At 36.2% G+C, this 12,386-nt stretch overlaps 1 protein-coding gene across 1 annotated transcript in view; it reads right to left on the bottom strand.

The window, feature by feature from the left end:
• The window catches only part of LOC150076491 (uncharacterized), a 392,042-nt gene that overhangs the window by 170,150 nt on the left and 209,506 nt on the right, over positions 1-12,386 (bottom strand). Inside the window, exon 7 of the mRNA XM_090387905.1 lies at positions 8,789-8,855. Within this exon, the coding sequence (XP_090244031.1) occupies positions 8,789-8,855 (67 nt within the window). The remainder of the gene's footprint in view (positions 1-8,788; positions 8,856-12,386) is intronic.

The following is a 12,386-nucleotide window of genomic DNA, read 5'->3' on the forward strand; positions in this document are numbered from 1 at the left end:
TCTCAAATTTGTTTCTCTCTCTCTCAAGAAAACATGAGCCGAAGCATATGAAATGTTAAAAGAGGCTTAAGGCAAATCTATGCTTCCATATAGCACAGCTGGCAGGTGGTTTAGAATTTTTAAAGATGGACAATTCAATCACAAAAATTGGTGGGCTGGAGCTTCAACTGCTGCTATCAGAACAGAAACCATAAACAATGCTTCTGTAATCATGAGCAATCATCATATAACAGTAAGACAACTGGTAAAGATTTAGAGATTATCAGTAGGAAGCACGCAGGGCATTTTCCATAACCATTTTCATATGACACATGTTTGTGCACACTGGGTTCCGTGAATACTTCACACCTGAGCAACAGCTAGTTTGCATGGAAGTTTGGCAACAAAGCTCTGTTTGGAAGTCTACACCATTGCCAACACACACACACACAAAAAAAAAAAAAAAGCAAACGTTATGGCTTCTGCAGGAAAGGTTATGGTCATCTCTTTTATTTGACATTCAAGGAATGGTTAGCAGTATGTTGTGCCATGTCATATGGTATTACGGGACCATACTACAGAACTGGACTTTGCGGGATCACATTCATTGCAAATAACCACAACTGCACACATGTGGGTGTATGCTGCGTCACGTGTCATCAAGTACTTAGCCAGTATTAATGTAAAATATATTTCTCATCTGCCATACAGCCCTGAACTTGCACCCTGTGAGTATTTTTTTTTTTATATCCAAAGTTAAAGAAGGCACTGTGAGGAAAATGTTACCAGTCATCAGAAGAAGTTGTTAAGGTACTGGAGGTGATTCTCAAACTGAAATGCATATCAAAAAATGGCTTCTACCATGTTTTTGAAGAATGGCAGAAATGTTGGAGTAAGTGCATTTCATCAAATGGGGACTACTTTGAAAAGAACCATTAAAATATGGATGATTAATAAACATATACTGTGAAAAAAAAATTAAGATAATTCTTTATTAAACAGCCTTTGTACATACATAACTGCAATGTTTGCAAACCCATGTACAGTAATGGTTTATAGCTCTTATATACCTCAAACTTTTGCACTAAATGTACTTTAAACTTTAATGAAAGAGGGTAAACTCCTCCTAACAGGATCCCTGTTATACCCAAATTTGATAACATAATTAAGGACCAAAATTTTATAGTTTGTTGATGGTATAATGATCATCATAAAAACTTATTTAAACATTACTTTTATCATTTATTTATTTTATATTTATTCATTTTTAAAGTTATTAATCTTTTAATAACTTTAAAAATGCTTCATACTAACAATTTTATAAGAACATTTCTGTTACACTAATGGATATATGGACTAATAGATATATGAATATCAACAATGACAAAGGAATGCAAATTTGATAACCACATCTTATGCCATTCATTAGAAAATATTAGGCATTGGTGATTCTCCAATAAGTGTTAATAAATTAGGCATAAATTATGGCATATCACAACAGAGGCATCAGAATGATCCAGCAATTGTGGAACATAACCACTGAAAATTTCAAGTAGGATGAGGTTCCAACAGAGCAGCATACCATCCTAATGAAAGTGAGATGGAACTGCTCAAGACATGTCAAAATGTAACACTCCAGAAGGTCTACAAAGTGCACTGTTGTCTTAACAGCATTCTCCATAAAGAAAAATTAGCCAATAATCTTGCTGTGAAACAAGTTATACTACACATACATCCTGGGGGGCCGACCGGGCTAGCCGGGTAGGTAAAGTGCCTGCCTGGCAACCCAAAGGTTGCGGGTTCGATTCCCGCCTCGGGTTTGGATCAAAGTACTGCAAAAACCTTGGGAGGTGCATTATGGCCACAGAAGGCTATGCGCCAACAACTACCAAAAAAAAAAAAAAAAAAGGGGGCTGTCTCATGTCCATTCAAAAAGATTGTGGCAGTTCACTTTAAAATGACATGAAATACACTTAACTTTATCTATAAAAATAAATTTCGATAGATAGATAGTGTTATGGTAGATGTGTTTGTCCAAAGCTTGTAAACAGCTGCACTTTTAAGACATATAAATACAGAATTTTATAGAGGGCCAGGTTAATTCTTGAAATGGAGAGCTATAATTCACCAGTTTAACTTCAAAGATAGACAAACTTCTCTCAAATGATTCCCACATGGGTTATATGGACTATATAGTATCATCTGTATCTCCTCTACATACTATATTCTTCTTGTTTATTTGTTGTCATCATCCATATGAAATTTTTGGAATAATTGCTGGAATCAATGCACAATAGCTTTAGCTTGTGAATTCCAGTCTTGTTTGTGCACAGTAATTCTCTCTCTATTAAGTTTTCATGCTCACTTTGTTGGGTGCCTTTAGTTATACAACTGTTCATCTGTGAATTCACCATCTTGAATCGCGTTATGCAGAAATTAGGGAAACACTTCTGTTGCTGCTGTAATGTTACCAAATAAAGAAATACCTACAAAACTAACCTGGGATCAGAAGCTTTAAATGTCATCATCTTCACCAAGTAGCTTATGAAATTTAACTGCCTGTGCTTTCAAAATTACCCCGTTTATTGGTACTCCTTAAAAACAGTTCTGTAGAAACCACTTGTATAAGCACTGGTCCACATCACTGTTTTCACAAAGTCTAGTTTTCTTTCTTTGGAGGCTTACTACATTGAACTATGGAGTCTATGAATAAACCCAATTTTTCTTTATCTTTCATCCAACTGCAGATATGGAATTGCACATTCACAAAATATACTACATTTTGTTTCGCCATTCTTAACTTTTTCGATAATCTTTTAACTTTTCTTCAACTGTATAATTTTTTTCTTTTGGTGGGCATTACTTCAGTCCTACTGATTTACTTCTTTTATCATGCATTTATTTTTCATGCTTTTATCATGCTTTTATCATGCATTAAAAAGACAATGGGCAGAGAATGCCCATTGTCTTTTTTTCTTGACAGGCATATATGGCCACACCATTTTCGAGTTGTACCTGACAAAGTTGGCAGAACATGGTATGACTCATGAAACTTGCATGAGTCATACCGTGTTCTGCATAGTGTTTGGTTTCTGACAGTTGCTGAAAACTTATTCACTTGTGTTTTGTGGCACGCTTGAGTCAGATGCATGTCACTCTCTCATGCTAATCACCTTCCAAGACACTATTTCTAGGTGAGTTATCTTGTTCATGTATTTCATGGTAACAAATGCTATAGTGAAGAACATATATATGTTATAATACACATATATATAGTATAATATGGTGAAAAGATACATAAATGAGGTCATCCCTCAGGTAGCATCGATTCATTGCATGCTGATAAAAAATGTAGGGGCCATGCTACTCAACCTATTCCTGGATCTGAAATCTGATCTAATGGCTATGATCATATGTCTATTTTTTATATACCCTGCATTTTTTTTTAGGTCTTGTTTTTTTTTTTTGCATTATTTTTTATTTGCTGTTTCCTAGGTATTTCAAAGTTTTACTCCAGAAACCCTTCTGAAATGACAAAACAAGGATATGATGAACAATACAAAGTTTGGATTCACATCCTTCCATGATCGTGGAGAATTAAAGGGACAATGCGTCCTGTGTCAGAAAGTTCTTGGAAATCACTCTTTGCACTCATTGAAGTGAAGCTCCATTTAGAGAAGTTGCATCCACAACATCAACATAAGGATGTGGACTACTTCAAGCAAATGGAAGAGAACATGAAGCACCAGCACTTGGATCAAAGTGGAGCACTGTTTCAGCAAGGCAAGCATCTTAAGGAGGCTTCTTATGTCGTCAGCTTCCTCATTGCGCAACAGAAGAAATCTCACACAGTCGGAGAGACTCTGATCAAGACATGTACTCTGAAGATGGCTCGTATTCTGCTTGGAGAAGAAGCCGAAAAAAAGTTCAACAAAATTTCTTTATCGAATAATGCAGTTCAAAGGAGGATTGCTGACTTGTTTAGCGACATAAAAGAACAGTTGATTGCAGAAATAAAAGATGCTGCATTTGGCCTGTTCTCAATTCAGTTGGATGAATCTACAGATGTTTCATCATATTCACAGCTTCTTATCTTCGTTCAGTATGTGAAGGGTGATTCCATTAAGGAAGAATTCTTATTCTGCTGTTCTCTCGAAAGAAATACCAGAGCTGTGGATGTGATGGAAATAGTATCAGTGCTCTTTGACCACGAGGGACTGAACTAGCACAATCTATGTGGAGTGTGCACCAATGGCGCCCCAGCTATACTAGGTGCAAAAAGTGACTTCCAAATGCTTGTTCAAGGGCGCCTCCGCAGCTAGGTGGGAAGGAGTAGCAGTGCATAGCACACGCTTCTTGATTAGACCGGGGTTCAAGCCCGTCACCACCAAATACGGAGGATGTGGAAAGGTCAGGGATTGACCACCGCATATCCAGGAGCAATATGGCCTTAGTTGCTAATGCTCCTAAAAACCAAATAACTAACTAACTTGTTCGAGATTGATCTCCAGGCATCAATTGGGTTCACTGTCTGATTCATCAGCAAGCTCTTGCTTCAAAAAACCTTCCATCTCATCTTCAGGATGCTCTAGAACAAGTCATCAAAATCATGAACTACGTGAAAAGCAATGCTTTGAATTCCCGACTGTTCAAGCAATTGTGCACAGAAATGGATTCAGAGCATAAGAACCTGCTCTACAACAGCAAGGTGCATTTGCTATCAAAAGGCAATGTTGTGGCATGAGTGTTTGAATTCTGGGAAGAGTTTCAGAGTTTCCTACAGCCATGAAAAGCTGTGGGTCTTTCACTGCTCATACCTTGTGGATATTTTTGATCAAATGAACAGACTGAATCTAAAGCTGTAAGGAAAGGGAACAACTATCATTCAGTTCATTGACACTCTCAGTGAATTTACAAAGAAGATGGAAAACTGGAAACGAAAGACTGAGGAAGGGAACTTTGCCATGTTCAAATCTCTTTCAGCAATCACTATTAATGATCCATTGGATCCTGGTGTTGCAAAGGATGTTGTGACACACCTCAGCTGTTTCCGAGAAGAATTTCTGCAGTACTTTCCAGAAATTGGGAGAGAAGGACTAGCACTCATGAGGAATCCTTTTCTTGTTAAAGTCAGTGACATCCAGGATGACCTGCAAGGTGAACTGATTGAACTTCAAAATGATTCTGGATGCAGAGATGTCTTTGAAGCTTCCTCTATCTATGAGTTTTGGCCAAAAATGATTGGAAGCTACTCCAACATTGCAAAGGAATGCCTTTAGAAGCTCCTGCCCGTTGCAACAACTTATCTTTGTGAATCAGACTTCTCAGCGTTGATGCAGCTTAAGACAAAGGCTCGGAACTGCCATGATTGTGCAGGAGATCTTAGATGTGTGCTTTCTACAGCCGAACCTAGAATTGGGAAACTGGTGCAGAAAATTCAGGAGAACATCTCTCATTAAAGTAGCTTCAGCATAAACTGGTTTGAGTTTTTTTTTTTCATTTGGCAGATGCCTGCAATGTTTTGTTTTCACATAGAAATTGTTCAAATGAGAAACATTGCTCCATTACTTTCAAATACTTTTAAATTGAACTAAGTTGTGGTTGTTATTGACATTTCTTTGGTTCAAAAAATTGCTCGGCTATGATCTCCACTAGGCCATGACATGTTAGGCCAAAAGCCAGTTGGGTCACATAGCGAAAAAAATTGGGTAATATTTCCCTAGAATTTAGTGTTTTGAGAAAATTAAGGCAAAACCAAACTGTCTGGCCTATCACAGTATCGACATGAAGTTATGTTATTTATTTGTTATTTGGTTTTTTTTTTTAGGAGCATTGCAACTAAAGCCATATTGCTCTGGGGATATGCGATGGTCATTCTCTGACCTTTCTGCATCCTCCGTATTTGGTGGTCATGGGCTCGAACTCCGGTCTAATCAAGAAGCGTGAAGTTACGTGTTCCCTCCATAAATCACTTGTCAGTTCATGCATATTTTTGTTTAGTTTAGCCCTTAGCAGTTTTTGCTATCCTAAGTGTAACGTCTAGCCGAAGAATGGATGTCTTGTGCTGTTATTTACAAAAATTTACTTTATAACTAATGCATGGATTAGCAATTGCATCATTTTTATATGTAGCACATTGCTACATATAAAAATGATGTTATTACACTAACCCATACATCAGTAAACTCCCACGTAGCTTGAGGCCTTTGCCCAAGAACACTTTTAGTCTAAATTATTGCATGCCATCAGGCATCTCTCATATTGTGCAGTTATACTTTATAACTAAGATATCACAATTCCAACACCAGGGTACACCAATTGCCCACCCACCAAAGGGAGACCAAAAAGCCTTGAAAAAGTGCCATCTGGGTGGTGGTATTCGCCGAGAATAAGTAACAATAGTCTTCTCCATTGGTGAAGCATTACTTATTGGAAGTAAGGCGATATCATGGCAACTCGCTGTGAAGGTTTCCACAATATAAGATATTAAAACAATGCCATTTACCTATGCTATGTATAAAAATGATGCAATTGCACTAACTCATACATCACTCCCATGTAGCTTGAGGCCTTTGCCCAAGAATACTTTTAGTCTTTATAACTAATGTAATGCACTTGACTAACGGTAGCCCTATTCCCCTCCAGAGGCAGCTGTTTGTAATTAGCATTCTACTGATATACTCTTTGATTGCATCTCTAGATGAGGGGCAAAAATGGGTGTCTACAGTAATTAGTCTCTGAAAAATTGTTTTGTTTACAAAAATTTACTCTGAAACTGAATATACCAAAGTGAATATATGGCCAATTTTTAATTTATTTCCCCTCTTCGAAATATGATAGTGGAGTGTACAGTAGACACAACAATTTCACAAAACAATTTTTTTGTGAAAACGCTGTATATACTTATATCTACAATTTCACAAAATGACTGTTAGATTCAGATTTATTACTTCTTGTAAAAATAGTTATGTTCACTTTCCAGGAATAACATTAGAACAGTTACTTAAACCTGTCTTGGGTATTTCACCTAACAATAAAATTATTCTTAATAATTTACCTACCTTGGAAACATCCAGACTACATCCCCATTTTCCTACCTTCTTATTTCGACTTTCTTGTTTTGTTGTTCTATTCAACGTATATATATATAAATATGTATAAAATAAATATGAACAATTAATATTGTGCAAGTTGTTCTTACAATGGCAACTTCTTAAATACAGAATGAGACACGGATGCAGTCATGTGATCATATAGTGAGGTCTCTGAACAATTAACTTATTATTGTTATCTATATATGGGGAGGGGGGGTTGAAACAAGATTTGTATTCACCCAGAATTAGCTGTGATAGAAGGCTAAAATAAACACTGTGTATTACACTTTTTCAACATAGTCCCCAAACAAAATGACACATTTTTGCCACTTCTCAATAAACTTCTGCAAGCCAGTTTTTGAGGAGTCCTATGAATCCCAACTCACCTCATCATCATCATCAGCAAAGTGTTTTCCATGAAGAAAGGACTTCAGGGCAGGAAAGAGAAAGAAATCTGAGAGGTACAAGGTCAAGGGAATGAGAAGGATGCAGCAATATTTCAGTTTTTCCTGGCACCTCAACATTTCATGTGCACATTGTGCCCTTTCCTTCTTCTGGAAAGGGGTGAGAAGGCTGAAAACCCATTTAGTAGGCACTTTACTCATATGCAACTGTTGATGGATGATGTTCTCCACAGACCCTACACTACTTTTGGGCTAGTTCTTTGATACTAATATGGCAATCATCCGGGATTAATGCTTCAATTTTTGCAAAATTCTCTTCTGTTACAGCAGTTGTTGGGCATCCTGGGATTTCTTCATCATGCACTGAGGTTCTTCCACACTTGAATTGTTTATACCTGTAAAATTGTTAATTGTGTAACCTAGGGAGTCTTCTGCAAAAACAGCAACCATTTCTTCTTGGATTGTTTTGGTGTTTTCTCTTGCAGAAAGAGGAACTGAATCACTGACCCACATTCCACTTTATCCATTGTGCCACTTCACTTCATTCAGTGCTGCAAAGAAAAAAAATTAATAGTCAGATAGAGACCAAAATTTGTGTGGTTGCTGTAGAGATTTCAAGGTATCAAACCAAAAAAAAATTTCTTCTTTCTATCACAACTACTTCTGAGTAAATACAAATGTTTTCTTAACCCCAGTACAATGATGATAAACCTGCCTCCCTCTCTTTTACCCCTGACTTCCAATGCTGTGAATCACATCACCACACAATGATTCAAAGGTAGGGAGGATACCCTCCCATTGCTGTTCATGACATGTTTTGCACTGTAAATGTGAAGTGCTTCAAGCCACTGGCAGCTATTCTGGTCTTTCTCATATCCAATAGTCAGATCCCCTCCCTTGTGCTACATGTTCAGCCATTGCTGAAATAAATTTCAGTTTTGTATGGCATCTATGTGGATGCCCTGACGATATGTAACACTCGCACAACACTGAAATTTATATATCACCCCATATTTCTGGAGTGGAGAATTCAACTCAACTTAACATTTATGGAGTGAAGAACAGATAAATTTCTCTATAGATGAATCTTGTATCGTATTCAGAAGAGTGAGTATTAAGACCGTAGCTTTATTTACACATTGAAATTCTCTTTCTGCTAAATACAGAAGTAATATAGTCCTCAGTTTTACTAATTCATTTCAAAATCCATATAGTTTCTGCTATACTAAACACTAAATTTTGCTTTACTAAATATTTAAAGCTTTAAATTATATTCAATGTAAAATTTTGTAAATAAAAAAAAATTCATACTTCTCTCCTGCTGATAGCATCTCCTTTTTCTCTAAATGGTCAGACATATCACTCCTACCACCAGTATCTGTGTAGCAAATAATTTTAGATCATATTTCAGTTGTATTTATTTTTATTTAGATTATTTACTGCATAGCCACTTTATTAGGATCATGGGTATGATTCTTTATTGGAATTAAGGATATTCAAAAATCCTCTCAATCAGTGGTTTTCTCCTTTAAATCACTTTCCTGCCCACAATACATGATGTGTGATGTGCAGGAAAATGGTATAAGGCTGTGTGGTCTGACCAAACCAGCTCATCTGCAATGGGAAATGGACAGGATCTAACAGACTTCTGAAAGAATTATGCTTGATTCTTTCAGAAGTCTGAAAGAATTATGCTTGATTGGTCTGCATTTAGCAGTTACTACAGCAGAAGGATGGCAACAACTGTCAAGCATTCAACTGGTTGCCCTCACCTGTTCATTTAACTTTTTGACAAAAGGAGAAGTGCTCAGAAAGCATTGTGAATAGGTACAACTGTAGTCAATTAAATTCCATGATCCACTCCTGATCTATATCAGGAGTGGATCATGGAATTTAATTGTCTCAGAATAATAGAATTAGCCTCTGTCTAACGTGGGAATATCACAACAGTCACTCTGCATGTAGATGTGTAGATGCAAGTGATGCCAAACCATTCAAAGAATTCAACAAAGAATGCACTTAATGGGAGTAGGAGATGTTCATGGTAGCCACTTGTACATTAAATTGGAAAATATGGCTGTGTTGGTACCAGGCAAAAAAAGGATGGACACAAGAGGATGGAGGTGAGTTCCTGATTTATTCTTTCCATCACAGATGGAAGAGTGCACATATCAAAGAAATCATAAGATGCACTTGAACTATCCTGTTGTGTACTAACATTGTAAGTATCTGCCATCCAACTACCATGTAAGCATCTGCCATGTCCCTGGATCATGATTTCTGTGGGCATCTGTGGGATGAACTGGAAAAGCACAATCCTGTGCCCATTCCAGGAATTCACAGGTTTTGTTACAAGAATGGTTCAATATTCTTAGTGTCACTTTTCAATGCCTTGTTGACTACACACCATGTCATGTAGGCAGAAATTCAAGCCAACAGCACTTGAATATGCTTTTAACTCATGGTTCTAAGAAAGTGGCCAGGCAGTGTATTGATAAAAGTACAGAATAATTAAAGAACACAATTATAATCCTAAATTTCAGTTCAGAAGTGTATCATATCCTTCATATCATTAGGTTACCTTTCTTGTGACTATCTCACCTGGGGGGGGGGAATCAATGAAAAATATTCCAATAACAGCCACATGATAAGCATCTAAAGCACAGTTGCAGGATTGTTCAGTGAAAATTTGTTAATTTTTAAGTAATATGGCATAAGCTCAAAGACCACTACATTTTTCTACATCTGAAGCTTGTAATATTTGTTAAAAAATACTGTTGTACAGTAGGAATATATTTTCAACTATATAAAATGTCAGAGAATAACATCTCTACAAAACTTTATTTTTGTTTATTTTGTTTTTATTTCATTTTATTGAAAGCACTGCATAAAACATGAAAAAAATTAAGCATTCTGATGTTTTACAAATTTTATCAAAGTTTAAAAGTTTAAATATAATTGATTTGTAAAAAATGAAAGAAACAGAAGTGCATGTTATAAGTAAAAGTTATTTACAAATTAATTAAACATTAATTACATAAACAGTATGGTGAAGTCTGTCAGATTACAAGCAGAATTTAAAAATGAATTACATAAAAACAGAATATGTCAGCAGATTACAAATTGATAAGGATGATGAAAAACAGACCACAGAAAGCTGCTGAAATGCACATAACCACAAGTAAAGTGAAACTGGCACTAAAGAGAAATTTAAATTCAGGTTTGAGAGACTACACCCTATTAGTTAAGTTGATATAATTAACATTTTTTAGCATATATTTATTATGTATTTATTATATTTATTAATAGTATTAATGTTGTCATGATGTACACAGCCTATATCATGTTTCACAGTCTGCTAAAGTTAACTGTTCTTCAGAATGAAGTATATAACAAATCAGTGGCTGTTGTTGTTGTTGTTATTTGGTTTTTAGGAGCATTAGCAACTAACGCCATATTGCTCCGGGGATATGCGGTGGTCATTCCCTGACTTTTCCGCATCCTCCATATTTGGTGGTCACAGGCTCGAACCCCGGTCTAATTAAGAAGCATGTGCTACGCACTGCTGCTCCTGCCCACCTGTCTACAGAGGCGCCAACAAATTAGTAATTAAGCAATGATAACATAAAAAACAGAAGTGCAAAGTTACTAGAGATTTTCATGATACTTCCACAATATGGTAAAATTTTTCTTCACAGATGAAAGTACAGAAAGTATCAAAGTACCCACAACAAGAATATTTATGTTTGGAGAAAAAGTAACTGACATTATTACAGAAAGTTACAGCCTGATCCACTGTATGTCATGATCTGTCCAACAAAGATGTCCAGTATGTATTTAATAGGCTTCTATTTCCCTCTGATGTCCTGTCCATTAACATACTTAGTCAAGTTGAGGGACTGGTTTTGTTCCAGCACTCCAAAAACTTAATCTTCTAGCAGCCTGCTGGTTTTCAAAGAGTGCAGTCCCTTCCCACTGTGCCATTAGTGTCAGAGAATTACAGATTAGTTACACATGATTTTCCCTTAACAAAAATGTGTTTACATCCTTCACAATTTCATTTCAAAATATAATCCTGTATTCCAGTCTTTATCACTATGATTTTCCCTTCATGATTCTCGTGATTTTCTCTGCCACTGAAGTCTGGTTTGTTTTGTTATCCACTTTGCTCTTAGAATTGTCCTTATGTACTGGTGATACACTAGCACTTCTCCAGTCCAAAGAAATCTCTTCCGAGTCTCTGAGTGATGCCCTAATAATTAACCTTAATGTTTAATGCATTCTCTTGCTGCCTCCCTCAAAATTACTGGATATACATTAACTCAAGGAGCCTTGCTTGCCTTCATGCTCAAGGATTTTCTAATAAACACTCAATTATATTTTCAATATTGCGAATTTCATACTGCTAAACCTCACTCTCGCAGTCTCTCCTCGCTAGCTATGAAGGATTTTTTGTTCCATAAAGATCAGCATGAACTAACTGTTCAGTTCATCAGCAACATCAGCTGATAAACTGAACCAAACAGATACTCATTTTTTGGGTTACCTGGATAATGTTTCAAGTAGAGAATGATTTATGAACCCAAATATCTGATATCCTGTGACCCCAAGATGGTTATGGGGTCACAGAATGTCATAGGAACTTATAACCTAATAGCATAGCAGTTGATAATTTTATACTTCATTCTCAATCAGCAATCTAAATGACAAAATTATGTATTATTTATACTTATCCAAATGCAGTATTCAAGAGATGCTATATGACTACATATGCTCTTATACTCACAAAAAAAAATTTCTCTCCTTTTAAACATTAAAACTTAGTAATAAATACAGCAATTATTTATTTATTCATTTATTAATTTACAGCATTTATAACTTGCGTAGCTAGAGCAATTAATGTTATGAC

The sequence above is a fragment of the Mastigoproctus giganteus genome, chromosome 13, assembly GCF_048544385.1.
Source record: "Mastigoproctus giganteus isolate SK-2022 chromosome 13, ASM4854438v1, whole genome shotgun sequence".
Taxonomy (NCBI): Eukaryota; Metazoa; Arthropoda; class Arachnida; order Uropygi; family Thelyphonidae; genus Mastigoproctus; species Mastigoproctus giganteus.